Consider the following 15,683-nt stretch of genomic DNA (forward strand, 5'->3'; position numbering starts at 1 on the left):
CCATTCAACTCAAGGGAAATAAAACAGTCAGTCAGTCATTTTCTACCGCTTATTCCATAGTGGGTCGTGGGGGAGCTGGTGCCTATCTCCAGCAGTCTATGGGCGAGAGGCGGATTACACCCTGGACAGGAAATAAAACATTATTTTAATAAAATAATATTTCAAAAATAATTTTCTAAATTAGATACCAATAATATTTTGGACAACATTTCTTGTGTTGTGTTAACCACCCATCACCATGACAGATTGAATAAAGTTATGGACTACCAAGGGGGCGGTAAAAATATGGAATCACAATTTGGCAGACGTACAGCAGGCGGGATGATGTTACATCTGGGATTAGCAGCTCAGCTAACAACAAACAAAATAGTGACTGCAGCGCTATTTAGCAACCCCTCTAAGTCCCACATGTAGCTTTGAGTGCCACTAATACAAATAGTGTCTGTAAAGCTGCTGCCGGTGTGCTACAGAACAGGCTAAGCTGTAAACACATGACAACTAAGGGCGGTTACTGTCTTAGCATTAGTAGAGCTTCAGCAGCTGGGGTAATGGTAAGACAATTTAACAGGTTTAGAAGGACTATGCAGACATATTTTATTCAGGTTAGTAAGAGGAGAGGAAGAGAAAACAAATAAAAGCTTCAGCTCCGGCTTGCTTTTGGCCTGACACAGTGGGCAATTGCCCTCTACTGGTACACTCATTCAGCACAAGAAACTGTGGGTTCTATGCTGTCTTCTCTAAGGACAGAGGAGAGGAACCGCTTTGTCGCAGAATCAGAGACACCATCTCTTCTTAGGGAATCTATGATCAGATGTTTCTGCAGGACCTCAGACAGCCAGCTTCAGGCTGCTGGTCTCATTTTCTTCCAGGGTACGGTCACAGAAAACACAGATAGAGACCGTACTTTACTTTGGATCCAAGGTTTCTTCAAAGATGCAGTCTTTCAATCAGCTGGTGAGATCAAGATGTTCTTGAGTGTGATCCCCCAATGCAGGCTGTGGAGAGCAACGAGAAGGAAAAGCTGCTGCAGGCTGAGATTTGTAGCTCTGTGACATCACAGGGAATGCAGTTACTGTGTATACTGGGATTCAGAGTTTTTAACAGTCTTTGTTCCCGGTGTGTAGTTCAGTCCTTGTCTCGCTCCATGGCTGGGCCCAAAAATAACATTTCTTAAAATAGAGGAGCAAAAGTAATAAATCATTTTCAAGGGAAATTTATTTTTATAGTCAAGCCAGGCTCAAAGAGGCTGAAGATGACCAGTGTTTAAATAGGAATGTGATTCCATTATGGATTTTGTATAAAGAAGATGAAGGCTGATAAAAAGGTACAATTCATAATGAATGTCTCTCCGAAAGAAACTGTATTCTTGGTTTGAAACGTGTTGCTTTTTCTTTTCATTCACAGGCAATAGATGAACAGGTAGAGAGAAAAGGGGATTATTATAACACAATGGACAGACCTGTTACAGACACCCATTCAGAGGTAAAACTGCACAAAGCTTCTTATTGCATTCATACATCATACTTCACACAAAGGTGTTAATAATTCTGTTCTGTCTGCAGATGTGCTCCCCTGCTGAGCTCCGGCAAAAGTCAGAGGAACTTTATGCAGTTATTGATGAGATATTGGCAAGTTCCAGTCCCCCAGTGAGTTCAGTCATTTGTTGTTAGTATTAAAAGTAAATTAAGCAACAACAAATTGTGATTCAAAATGTTGGGAGAGAATTAATGAGATAATTCCTGCAACTTATTATTGCAAAACATCCTGGTGCCAGAAGACCTCGAAGTCATCGACTACCAAAGAGCGTTTTCAGGTAATATTTGTTTCAGTAACATTGTGCACCAAGTATTATAAAACACACTTGATTGTCAACCAATATTTTGAAGGTTGGATGAGTAAAATGTTTGTCTGGATTTGGAGCATGAAATCATTTTCAAAAAAACCCCACAAAGAGCAAAATCTTGTCTGTTTATTAAGTGAGGTTTTACATGTCTATCTTTTCACATAAAAATGAACTAATAACATTAATTTCTAGAAAACAGATAGTTTAACATTAAGTCCTTCAAAAACACAGGTTGTTCTTTCTGAAATTAAACCCAGTAATTCACATATAGGTGCTGAATCTATGACATATCATGAATTGGTTGTCAATACCATGCAGGAGATTGTGGCCGATCTCCAGCAGTCATTCTGCAGGAGGTGGGGTACACCCTGGATAGGTCACCAGTATGAATATATCATTGTAAAGTTATTTATTTTAGGAATTCAATTAAAAACTGCAGCTCATATTTTATAAATTCAAGCATTTATTTCTGTTACATTTAATGATTAATGATATAATGATGTCTTACAGCTAATAAAAAAATAAAAATGTATTTGGATATGCAACTTATGCCCATTTACTGTACAGTACATGCTTACAATACTTGTTTGGGGCCTCTTTTTGCATGATTTACTGCATCAATGCATTGTAATTTGGAGGCAATCAGTCTGTGTGGCTGCTGAGGTGATAATGAAGCCCTGTTTGCTTTAATAGTTTAGCTCGTCTGCATTGTTGGCTCTGCCGTCTCTCATCTTCCTCCAAACAATACTTAATTGATTTGCCATGGGGTTTAGTCCTGCTGGAAAATGAAATCAGCATCTCCATAAAGCTTGTCAGTAGGGGCGAGCATGACATTTCCCGGTAAGGGGCTGCTCTGATTTTAGACTTAAAACACAGTGGAGCAAGCGCAGGAGATAACATGGCTTCTAAATCATCATTGTCTGTGGAAAAGTCTTTGTCCTCGTTACATCTGTGTGTGGTGGCTCTTGAAGCACTGATTCCAACCAGAGACAATACCTTTAAACCTTTGAATGGGTTTAGCTTCAAAATCTTTTAAATAATTGTGGACCTTTTATACTACAATTTTTCCTTCAACTTAATCTTCCATTAATATACTTGGACGCTGCACTCTGTGAACAGCCAGCTTCTTTAGCAATTGTTTTTTCTACTTACTGTTCTTGTGGAGGGTATCAATGTCCGTCTGCTGGACAACTGTCGAGCCACCAGGATACAGACAACATTGGCAATTAGCTTTCAGGTCCAGACAGAGTTTGAGCTAAAATTGAGAATTACTAGAGAAGCAAACATTTCCAACAAAACTGATCCAGCCTTGTCCAAAACAAACCTCAGTCATGCTAAAATATTAACTGTGACAGGGATTAAAGAGAATTTTGACTCTATAATGTTAGCATCCATTAGAAAAACACATTTCTTCCTCCTTCATCAAAGGAGACAGGCTCACGTAGCTTGCAGAGGAAACAAAATCTGTTCAAAGTGCCAACATTTGCCAGTGTCCTGTAGAATGAGAGCAGATGCTTGTCCAGATTCAGCTGAGTTGAAAATGTTTAAAGAAGAATCAGGGCAGAGGAAAATAGTAAATCATGTTTAAGAACGAAAACATGCATCTTTACTTAGGACATTAAAAAATCCAAAAACTCTCCAAATTCAAAAGCCTTATTTTTGTTGTGCTTTTATTGATTTAAGTTGTTTTGAAAATGTGGTTCCTTATTTTTAGGAGAAAAATGTCCCATTTTCCCACTATTTGTTTTTGTTCATTTCTTGCTTTTTTATTTTCAGCACAACCCTTCATTTTCAAAATCCTTGGGGCGTGAAACCAAATATGTGAGTAGTTCTCAGTTTTTCTTTCTATTCATATCCAGGTTATAGCCCCAAAACTGCTGTTATCTCCAGACAATATCAGTTCCTAATTTAGAAGGATTCAGTCATTGAATTTAAGATTGTCAAGTCAGCAGTTTTTCATCCTATGGAATATATTTTCCAATAGAAAGTTTATTGATAAAAAACGTATAAAAAGTGGATGTTGCCTGCATGTTCAAATAATTTCTCTTCTAAAGGTAACTGTACTTAAAACCCCAGTTTTTAGCTTGATGCATTAAATTTAAAAGAACAGTTTAGTAAACTGCAATCAAGCTTTCCAGGTGAGTAAGGTGAGAATATCAATGAGGGCATATTTATTTTGTGTAGTGTGGACACAAAATCCACTGAAAAAGGCACCTAAAAATCACTCAGATTAGATGTTCTTCAGTACTTAAACAGGGTCGTTATTTTGTGACAATTGTTTCAAATAATTGAATTTTGGCTGAAGGCTTTTATTATGCTTTCATTACATTTGATTTATTTTTAAAAGTCGAGTGTAGCTGGTAAATAAACATATCAAAGCTCTCAAGCAAAAACAATGAATCAGCAGCAATTTGGAAATTCATGCATATTTTATTGAACATATTTTCATAACAAATCACTGGAGTGTCTACAGCACTTAGTTTCTTTCTCTTTATTCAGGCATCGTTGTGCAGCTTGCACTCATCTGCCAATAAGGAGAGAAAACTGACAGACACTGAAAAGGTACAAAATCGTTTACCTAATAAAACTGCTCCTCCAGTTTTTATACATTTTTGAATTGTGTATTTAAACGTTGCCTGTAAAAACAAGCTAAATATTGTTCTTGCTGTCTAGACAAAACCTGGGATGATTCGCCCGATGACGGCAATTCCAAGACTGACAGAGGAGATTGAAGAACGGTTCAAATCAATTTCCTTGAGGAAATTTTTTAAGCAGGCCATACCTGACAAGAAAAAGGTGAGATTGATATTGAGTTTAATGATATAAAGAAAAACTGTAAATCTGCAAAAATACCTGGAGAAGAGGGGGCACTACCTGGTCATTTGTCACAGGCCCAAAATATTTGTCTGTGTGGGAGGTTGGGGGAGGATCCAGGACTAATATTTAAATGAAATGTCATCATTCTTCTTTCTCCATAATTGTTCTAAATAGAGTAGTAGTCAAGAACTCCCCAAACCGCACAAACACAAAAATGGTACTTAGTACCCAATGCCGAGTGGTAAGAAACAGGGTCAACCCTATAGGTTCACCAGAGAAATGAGAGAGGTTCAGCTGTAATCTGGAGGTCACAGTGTAGCAGGAGAGTAAACTGCAGAGCGAGGAGTGTTGCTAAGGTGACAGTTGTAACTGAGACGAGGAGGAGGCTCCGTTTCTTTAAATAAAAAATAATAGGGTGTCGAGAAGGGGAACAGATTCAGGCTTTGTATTCTCCTGCCTCTGCCTGTGACTGGAAAGGAGCAGCCTGTCAATAAAACAATGATACTCCTCTACATAGAGGCTCAACTTGCCAAGAAACTAGGCTGTAAAGACTGTTGAATGAAGCTTTGGCACAAAGCATTTGGACCTCAAATGTAAATATGTAACACTAGCCCATCTCATAATCTTTGGGACTTTGGATTTGTGTTCGGCTTACCTTTCGGATTTGTTATCTTGTTTTACATATTATAATGTCCCCTGGCTTGGTCTAGGGGATATAAGGGACCAACATAATTTTATAGTTTTAGACAGTGAAATGAGGAGTCAAAAGGGCAGTTAAAGAGGTTAATTTTCCACCATATTTAAGTTATTTTCTGTTCAGACTCAGGCCAACATAACAAAACAACCGTGAGAGAAAAATAAAAGATAACTTACCTAAGTCCGATAAAAGCAAAATATACATACCTACAAAATAACCTACCTAACAAGCACATAAACAGGAGAAAACTGGGGTTAAACAAAAGGTAGCTCTCGCCTACCAAGGCCGTCTGACCATGTTCACATTAGAACAAATATACAAAGAGGCATTGAAGCCTACACAACAAACAGGTGTGTATGGCAGTCAAGTGGCCAAAAGGCCCTGAAGTGCAGCTTCTCAGCCATTAAATAGTGTGCAGGTAATTACTGATTAGATTGAGACCCAGGAAGCAGCATCCAATCTTGGAGGAGGAAGAGCCTAGAACAGAACAAGGCATTACTTCAATATAAAAACAAAAACATCCACCTTGGGGATAAAAATATTCAGTTTATACCTTAGATTCAGTTTATTCTTAAGATTCCTTGTTCTTTTGTTGTTTATAATTGTATATGTATTTTTTCTGCTCTTAGTTCCAGCCCTTAGTTCCAGATGCTCTGTATAGCTTAGATGCTGTTCTATTTTGAAACCAGACTTTCCTTGAAGTCTGTGTTTTATTTGCATCATGTTTTGCTGGTTTTCTGTGTTCTTTGTCCTACTTGGGTTGAATCTTAGAATTTTTTAGAATGGGTTGATTTTCTCGTTCCTGTTTCCTTGTTTATCTGGTTGCAAGTCTATCTGGCTCATAGACAGAATACACACATTTCCTCAGTTCAACTTCAGTTTCTCGGCTTTCCAAACATCTACAGCCTGTTATTAACACACCACCTACTTCTTGTTTAGTAATCAACTCTCCAATCACCTCTTAAATATTGTTATTCCACTCTGGGTCAGATCCTCCTGTCTTTGTCATCATCCACTTATAGTTTCTTGATTTCTTTTTTTTTTTTTCTCCTAGACTTAATTTTCCTCATTTTTAGTAAAAGCTTGTTTATTTTTCATCCTCCTTCCTTGTTTATATATTTGGGTCCTCCATTTCACCATTCATGACAGCAATAGCCTAAGATGTGAATGATCCAGACCAGTCAGTATGTAAAGTATTTAAAGGCCAAATGTGCTGCAGTTCCACAAATTAAAATCTCGGAAAATATTTATACACGGGAAGATTTCGCTGCAGTTCAAGATGCATGTGTAAAAACAATTAATCTATCATTACCTTAATTATATAATATGGAAATCATTTTTTGAAATTTAAAATTATAAGATTTATTTCATTTCATGGTCATATGCAGCATGTCATTAACTTATTTTATGCTTTATCAATCAAGTTTACATGCTGTTTAAATGCATATAATTTAGGGAAATTAATTGTTCTCAGCTTGCATTGCAAACTGTAGGGGCTGGTTATTGAGCAAAACCAAACAGTGAATCTCAATGGTTTTCTAACTTGCAACCAAAACACTCACAACTCTGGTGTCTTGCATTTAAGGTTTGATCAAAACCTGGTTACTGGAATCAAAAGTTTGTTAAAAGATTAAACAGATAATGTTTTATAAAAACAATGCAAATAAATTTTAACTAGGTTGATTAAGGCTTGGTTAGCCTGATTTGTGAAAACTTCCTCATTTTGTGTGTTAGCTGCTCGGTACATCACTGTGTCTGTCTCTGACGCCCTCCACCGTTTCTTCATCACTGGCTTAGCTCTCACACACAGAACCACAGAAGGGTGTTTTTTCATATCTACACTCAGAAATCTTTTAGGAAAAATATTTTTTTGCCCTTTTTCAAAACCATGTTCACTTTTTTAGAGAACAAATGGAATTCAAAACATTTAGATAAGAATGTCTTACAAATAATGAAGAAAAAACAGCTGGAAGCAGACGTCAAGGACTTGCGGTGCACTGATATATTCTTAGAGAAAAAGACAAGGTTGCGTTCTGCTGTTTGTATTTTAAGCAGAAATTGTTTGTTACATTTAAAGGGCACTCATTTTTTAAATGTATTCATATGAATATAAATTTCATTGAATATCAGAATCTGCCAGACCTCAAAGCCCTTAATCTCTTCAAAGTCTTCTTCTTACACAATGCAACGTCTGGCTCAAACATTGAACATAAAGGACAAAAGACCAGGGTTTTAAGTTTCCTAGTTTACTGCATTACTGCATGTTTGAAGTAAGAAAAGCCACCCTCATGGGCTGCAGGAACTGCAGCACACAAGATATCCTCATAGGCTCATCCTCACAGGTGCTTACCAATGGAGTAATCGGGCTGAAGCAGGAGCACAACTGAAACAGCTGCACTATGTAATACTCAGCCACAATATGACCAGGCTTCTTACAGTAGAAACATCTTTGTTCTAACTTTCCAATGCCAAAGGTGACACCTGTATCATTTAAAACAGAGAGAGTAGAAGGGGGTAGAAAAAGAATCAAACAATTCAATTCAATTCAAAAATACTTTATTAATCCCAAAGGGAAATTAAATGTTGTTGTAGCTCATTATGAGGGTTTCCTCAAAGAGCCGTTGTAGATGCTGATGGCTGTTGGCAGGAAGGATCTCCTGTAGGTCCGTCTTACTGTACATCTGAAGAAGCCTCTGACTGAAGACACTGTTGTTGTAGGACTCATGAAGAGGATGCTCAGGGTTCTCCATAATGTTCTTCATTTTATGAAGAATCCGTCTTTCCACAATGATCTCCAGAGGTTCCAGAGGTGTCCCAACAGAAGGATGTCCAAGAAGGAGCTCAGCTTTAATATCAGTGATAGCTGTGTAACTAAAGGCAACTTTATGAGCGAGAACGTGTTCATCAGTTAACTCTGTGGCCTGTTTCAAAGGGGTTATTCCCTGCTGACTCAAAGCGTAAACCACATCTGGGAGACAGTTCTTAAATTTTACCAGAAGTATCTGCTGTTAAGGCTGATTTTTAGTTTCCTCCTTCTTTTTCTCAAGTAAATTCAGTGTATGTTTGATTTTTGTCATTGAAATTGCCTCGAAAACGTTGCCTTTAATCATCTGGGACCAACTCATAAGCATGCAAGATGGCAGCCTTAACATTCCCATCAAGTTTTTCTCCAAACTCAGTAAAAATTTTGTCTCCTGAGGTTTACCAGATTTCACACACTGAAGCAATAAAGCCCACGTCTTTTTTTTTTTTTAACCACTTAAGAGTCACAGATTCAAAAAGTGGGAAATGTTTCCGAAAGTCCTTCTTAATGAATGGAGGGACCAAAGAAATGATCTTACCTGAAGTAACACTGGATAGATTTGTCAGATGAACTTCTGATTTCATCTCCCTCAGTTCCTTCAAATGAGCAAACCTTTTCACGCTCAAGCTTATGCTTTCTTAACTGTTCCCTTTTATTTACCTCCACTTCCAGTCCCAAATTTCTTAGCTTGAACTCCAGTTCTCTCTACCAAGAAACTGTGTCTTTATAAACATCATGCAACCTCTTCAACCTCCTCCCCATCCTTAGGAGCTGGAGCAATCTGGTCACCTCAAAACTTGAATTTCTCACTGTAAATACCATGTTTAGCAAGAGCATTATTGACAGTTTTACATACTCATCCTCACTGAAACTACTCTGAACATCAACACCATACTGATACATCAACACCATACTGATTTGCAAGACAGCGGAGCTTATTGTGCAACTTAAGAGCTGCCGAACATCAGGCTCTTTAATATACCTGCCAAACCCAAACACCATGATGACATCAACATACAAAACCAATTTGTATCAAACGAGTAGCACTGAGACACATCTGCCTACTCAGCATTGCAATGTGCAACAATTGCCATCAGTTAACAAAAGTTTCCCTCAGAAATACCAATTACTCCAAACTTTCCAAGAGATTTCATGAACAAAACTGCACATGTAGTGAAACAAAACCCTCCAAAACAACGAAGAGCTCACAACAAATACTATTCAAAACGTTACCCCAGAGGGTACAAATTCATTCTGTTCACCTTACATCATGCAAACTGCAAAGATAGCTCTACACAACCACAAGTTTGAGAGCCACATATGTGCAAGAACTACAATTGCTAATAAACTATGAGCCACGCACAAAGCAGTATGAACAAATGAACATAGCCACACACTAAATTAAATGCTCATCAACAAAGCCCTGTCACATTTTTTATAGAGCTAGTTCACAAAAGCAGGGTTTACAGAAATCACTATGTTACCACATATGCTTCAGTCACAACTTTTAGGCCTTTAAAGTTTCTTTGGTATATGGAGTTTAAACGAAAATTCAACATGGAAGACTCACCATCACCTCCAGCTTCATCTAATTACTCTTCCATGCGGCTCTGCTCCACCAATCAGCGTCAAGTCTGCATTTCTCCCCGGCCAATCATCCTTCAAGGCTCCGCTTTAAAAGATCTTCATCCATGGAACCCTCCGTTCTGCAGCTGAACTTTGACGTTCAGCCACGTCATGTTCGACTTCAGTCTGATGATCTGGCCGCTCCTCGCATTGTTCGCGACGGACCTTCGTCCTCCTTCCTCCTTTCTAGCTCGCAGAACCATTCGCCTGGTCTCCCTCATTCCCAGTCCAGACCGTGCTGCATGTCTCTTGGCTCCGATCTGGATTCATCCCACCTTGCTCAGCTCTCCTGCCGCAGCATGATTCTCTCCTTCCACCTCCTCCACCTTCCACCTCCTCCGGAAGCACCCTAAAATCCTCCTGCCAAGCGTCGTCAAGGTTCACCTCCTCCACCCTGGCTCCCGCTGCACATTCATGCCTGTCTTCTGCATGCAGCTTCTCCTTTGATCTTCGTCTCTCAAACCGATCCTCCCGCACCTCAAGCTTTGACGTCTTCTTCTACTCCAGTCATCCCTCAACCTTCTCTGCTTCATGAATCTCATCCATGAATTCTCTCCAGCACTCCATTCATCTCTCAACATCTCTGGAGTTTGCCTCCAACTTGGCCACGTCAGCTTCCTCTTCTCCGCTCTACCGGCGCCCAGCCCGCTCCTCGGCCCCTCCCATTGGCGTTCACCTCACTAACGCCTGGCCTAGCTTGTCTCTAGGTGAGATGCATCACTCCATTTCTTTTTCCATTCCTTTTCTCAACCTTCAGCTACATTTCAGGCATTCAGTGTTTTTCACTTCTCTTTTTTCGCTCAGGCAGATTCTATGCTCCCACACATTCTAACGTCCCAGCTAACGTTCCTAGATTCTGCAGGGGCAGCACATTAATCCAGTCTCCAGAATAAGAAATCACTGTTCACATTGTCAACAAAGCTGATTAATCTTTAACACTCATTGAAGTTTGCTGCTCTCCCAGTGGTTTAAAGAAGGGCTTCACGTTTACATTTTGGAGTTCTACGTTGGAGATATTTAAAGTTGTAGGACCGCTTGGACAGTCAGTTTTCTCAGTTCAAATCTAAGGAACTGGACAAGAGAGTGTCTAATTTAAGGGTCCACTCATCGTTGGCCCACACTGCAAACCAGTTTGGACTTTGGTTCACACAGCTTTCAGAGTTTCTCAAGGTTCGATCTCCGCACAAAGCTCTTAGTGTGACTGAAGAGTCATACATAATGCAAGGCTTTAGTAGCGTGAAGATATAACCATCAGTTTTTTCAAATATTATTTTCTCCACCCAATCCGCATAAGACAAACTGATTTGAGATCAATTAGTTATTTTGTTTGGCTTCAGGGTTAAGGAGGAGCAGTGTGGTTTTCGTCCCGGCTGTGGGACACTGGACCAGCTCTATACCCTCTACAGGGTACTTGAGGGTTCATGGGAGTTTGCCCAACCGGTGTTTTGTGGACCTGGAGAAAGCATTCGACTGTGTCCCTCGTGATGCCCTGTGGGGGGTGCTCCAGGAGTATGGAATCGGTGGCTCTTTACTAGGGGCCATCCGGTCCCTGTACGAGCAGAGCAGGAGTTTGGTTCGCATTGTCGGCACTAAGTCGGACCTGTTCCTGGTGCATGTTGGACTCCGGCAGGGCTGCCCTTTGTCACCGGTCCTGTTCATAACTTTTATGGACAGGATTTCTAGGCGCAGCCAAGGGTCGGAGGGGGTCTGGTTTGGGGACCAGAGGATTTCGCCTCTTCTTTTTGCAGATGACGTGGTCCTGCTGGCCCCATCTGGCCAAGACCTACTGCATGCACTGGGGCGGTTTGCAGCAGAGTGTGAAGCGGCTGGGATGAAGATCAGCTCCTCCAAGTCCGAGGCCATGGTTCTCGACTGGAAAAGGGTGGCTTGTCCTCTTCAGGTTGGAGGGGAGTTCCTGCCTCAAGTGGAGGAGTTTAAGTATCTCGGGGTCTTGTTCACGAGTGAGGGAAGAATGGAGCGGGAGATCGACAGACGGATCGGTGCGGCTGCCACAGTAATGGGGGCGCTGTGCCGGTCCGTTGTGGTGAAGAGAGAGCTGAGCCGAAAAGCAAAGCTCTCGATTTACCGGTCGGTCTACGTTCCTACCCTCACCTATGGCCATGAACGTTGGGTCATGACCGAAAGAACGAGATCCTGGATACAAGCGGCTGAAATGAGTTTCCTCCGTAGGGTGGCCGGGCACTCCCTTAGAGATAGGGTGAGGAGCTCGGCCATCCGGGAGGGGCTCGGAGTAGAGCCGCTGCTCCTCCACATCGAGAGGAGCCAGTTGAGGTGGCTCGGGCATCTATACCGGATGCCTCCGGGATGCCTTCCTCGGGAGGTGTTCCAGGCACGTCCCACCGGGAGGAGGCCCAGGGTACGGCCCAGGACACGCTGGAGGGACTATGTCTCTCGGCTGGCCTGGGAACGCCTTGGGCTCCCCCTGGAAGAGCTGGAGGAGGTGTCTGGGGAGAGGGACGTCTGGGCGTCTCTGTTGAGTCTGCTGCCCCCGCGACCCGGTCGCGGATAAAGTGGAAGACAACGAGTACGAGTACGAGTAGTTATTTTGTCTGGCTGAATTCCTCACTCATATTCCTAACATTGGCAGGTTTTAACTTTAACAACTCATTTATGTTAGGAATCTTCAACAGTGTAGGAAGCCATATTTGCTCAGTAGAGCAGATCTATCTTCGTGTCTTTTAGAAATGGTGGCACTTGCCAGATTAGGTTTGCATATTTAGCAGCCGCTAACAGCGTTGTGCATCTGCCCCTCAGTGACCCCCTCAGAGAGTCAGAGGTATGGAAGAAACAATAACTTTTCATGAAATTCATAAAGGTAAGAGAAACCAGTACAACTCAGAACCTTTAATTAAAGTCTTTCAAGTGTGTGTCAGGTGCAGCTATTTCTATTCCCTCTCGCGCTCCTTCATACAAGCCGATCCCTCACTCGTCTACCTTGTCAGTTACAGTCAGGCCTCCATGCCTTCTCAGGATTACATCATTTTCCCTCCACGCCTTGTCAGGCACGCCCAAGTCTCATCTTCTGCTCGCCTTGTCAGGTGCTGCAAGTTCTCATCCTCTTGCCTAGTCAGGCTTTCATTATTTTTCCCTCTACTCCGTGTCGGGCTCGCTCAGGTCCGCACCCTCTATACCTAGTCAAGTTTGTCTCATTTTCCCTCCACGCCTTACCAGGCTCGACAGGTCTCACTCTCTCCTTGTAAGGGTCAGCTGATTCTACATCCTCCACAACAATCAGGTTGTACCATTCCTTCTCCAAGCTCAGTCAGCTTCGTCCTTTCTCCTCCACGCGTTAGGCTCTGCTTAGCTCTTACACTCATCTTCTTGCTATGTTTCCTTTTCCCTCGTCCCTTAGCCAGTTTCTCATCCTTCCTCTTCTGCCCCTGTCAGCCTCACTTCATCCACTCTTCTTGCCCCCCTTCTTTCACTTCATTCGTATATCTTTCAGCTCACTCTTGCTCGGCATTCTTTGGGGGAAGACATATCTAATCTTAATCTTATGATGTTCAAGCCTTCTAAGGGCTTCTCAGGTTAGGTGAATTTACTTCCCCTATCAATTTGTTAGTTCCATCTAGAAATTTTGCCTTCTCAGACCTCAAGTTCTATCCTGATAATTTTAAACTCAACCTTAACATACCAAAGGGAAAGTCCTATGTTTCATCTCTATTGTTCGCTTCTGTGGCCTGTTCTGCCCATCTCAAGCCTGCTTGATTCAACTCTTAAAACATTGCACACTTAGCTCACCCAGCATGCCCTTCTTTTTCTTTCTAGAAGGAGCCCTCATGTCCGCCTCCTGGTTCTTTAAGTTTTGAGGCATCTTTAGACTAGTACAACCCACCTCCTAGTCGGGTTTCAAGTCACTTAGAATTGGAGCTGCTTCTACAGCAGCAACCCAAACGTTTATACAGCTTTCCTCCATCAACTCGGATGCTGACCTTCTTCAGCCACGGTCACCAGACTTCCACTCTGTGCTAGCTGTTCAATGATCTCCTAGCTCTTAGGTATGAGCTTCCAGCACTAACTGGTGGTGGTTGGCCTTTCAGATCTGTCTCTTCCTTCTAATCAGTTTGCTGATTTAACCTTTTTAATCCTGATGGGTCCTCATTCCCTGACATCCTTCAGCTGCAGAACCTTTCTATCTTCACGCCTATTCCTCTCAGTCTCCGCCTCATTTTTCTCCTCTACAGGCACCATCGTTAATTAATTATTTTATTTTCTTAGATATTCAGCCCCATCTACACCTTGTCAGGCACACTAACCTATTCCTTCTCTCTAGGCTAATAGCATCCCTTCTTCACGCCCGTTATTCAAATGTTTATCAACCTTATTAACTCCTTTCTTATTTCCGGCTCGGCCCCAGCCTCGGTCCCTTTTTTGGGGGGAAGACATCTCTAAGTCTAACCCTTAGACGTTCATTCAAGCGCATGTCATTCTCAGCATTCCCGTCTTACACTGGGGTCCGAGCGCCAAATAAATAAACATTCACTAATATACGTTTCTAATTGCATCCCTGTCTTCTCTTTGTGAGTCTTTCCAGGTTGAAATGAAAGTATACCATCTTCCTTAACCTGCATGTTTTCCTTTTTTCTTTTATTCTTTCATTTGGTTTCTATTTTTCCAACTTGTACATTTTCTCTAGCTTTCCCAAGCCCAAACTTTGCCTCAGACTCAAGATATTTAAGGTATTTCAGATATTCAAGGTATTTAAACTCTTTACCAGATCCTACTGGTAAACTTATGCACAGAAACATAAGTATTACCTTTCAGATAGAGATACTTTGAACATCTGAACTGCTCAGATCTTCCTGTTTGGTTAGATTTTATTTGAGATCTCTTGGAGTGCAGGGGGTACTCCTAAATATATTTTCTTTTACTCTGGTGGCATCAGCTATCTTCTATGGTGTAGTTTGTCTGACCAGCAGCTTTCTACAGATGAGAGGAAGCAGTTAGAGAAGCTCATAAGGAAGGCCAGCTCTGTCCTAGGATGCCCCCTCGACCCAGTCCGGGTGGTGGGAGACAGAATTACTCTATCAAAAATAACATTACTGTTGGATAATGCATGCATGGGGAGGGACAAAGTCTCCCACCCCATGCATGAAGCTGTTGCAGAACTGGAGAGACAGACTGCTGCAGCCTAGGTGCACAATCGAGCATTATTAGAGATCCTTCCTCCTTGCAGTTGCTAGCCTTTATAACCACCACTTCTCTCAAAGAACTCAATAAGTATCTAATTCCCTGCTGTTATTTGCACAGTTTTTCCATTTCTTGTAAATAGTCTGTTGTTTTTTATGCACAAATATACATGCACACTTTGTATATTTTTGTACAATTATCCTACTCAGTTGCACATTTCTTTGAATCTGAGTATAATATTTTGAATAATTGCATAGTATATTTTCATGCTATAAATCTGCTGTAAGTCTCTTATTCTTACTTTCTGTTTTTATATTTTTACCTTTGTGTGTTTCTGCATACTTCGACTTGCCTGTCACTTTACTGCTGGTACTGCTGAATTTACCCAATGGGGGACAATAAAGGTTATTCTATTCTATTCTATTCTATTCCAATGATGTGATGACCAGCTACTTCAGGCAACCAACGCAAGCTGTGCTGATTCACACATGATCTTTTAGTCACTCTGATGAAGAAATTAGGCATAAAACTTGGCTGGTCCATATAAGCTATGAAACATCTTGCTGACACTGCATTTCATGCACTGCTGCTGCTACCAGTTTCTGCTGGGTTCTTTTTAGCCCCTCCAGCACCACCCTCCAAGCTCAAAGGCCCTCTCCTCACTTTCTGACATTCAGAACCATATTAAAAGGGTAGAGGTGCGCTCATCACTCATAGCATGTTGAGCAGCATGACCGTACAGTGAT

General features: G+C 41.4%; 1 protein-coding gene across 4 annotated transcripts in view; it reads left to right on the plus strand.

Annotated features, from left to right (window-relative positions):
• LOC124859153 (muscular LMNA-interacting protein) overlaps positions 1–15,683 on the plus strand; it is a 56,659-nt gene that overhangs the window by 25,419 nt on the left and 15,557 nt on the right. For 3 of the 4 annotated variants that reach the window (XM_047351729.1, XM_047351727.1, XM_047351730.1), the window contains 6 exons: positions 1,405–1,482; positions 1,563–1,646; positions 1,775–1,813; positions 3,620–3,664; positions 4,343–4,405; positions 4,517–4,639. In XM_047351729.1, coding sequence (XP_047207685.1) covers positions 1,405–1,482; positions 1,563–1,646; positions 1,775–1,813; positions 3,620–3,664; positions 4,343–4,405; positions 4,517–4,639 — 432 coding nt within the window. The remainder of the gene's footprint in view (positions 1–1,404; positions 1,483–1,562; positions 1,647–1,774; positions 1,814–3,619; positions 3,665–4,342; positions 4,406–4,516; positions 4,640–15,683) is intronic. The other variant, XM_047351728.1, reaches the window with a different exon arrangement.

Source organism: Girardinichthys multiradiatus, chromosome 22, assembly GCF_021462225.1.
Source record: "Girardinichthys multiradiatus isolate DD_20200921_A chromosome 22, DD_fGirMul_XY1, whole genome shotgun sequence".
NCBI lineage: Eukaryota > Metazoa > Chordata > Actinopteri > Cyprinodontiformes > Goodeidae > Girardinichthys > Girardinichthys multiradiatus.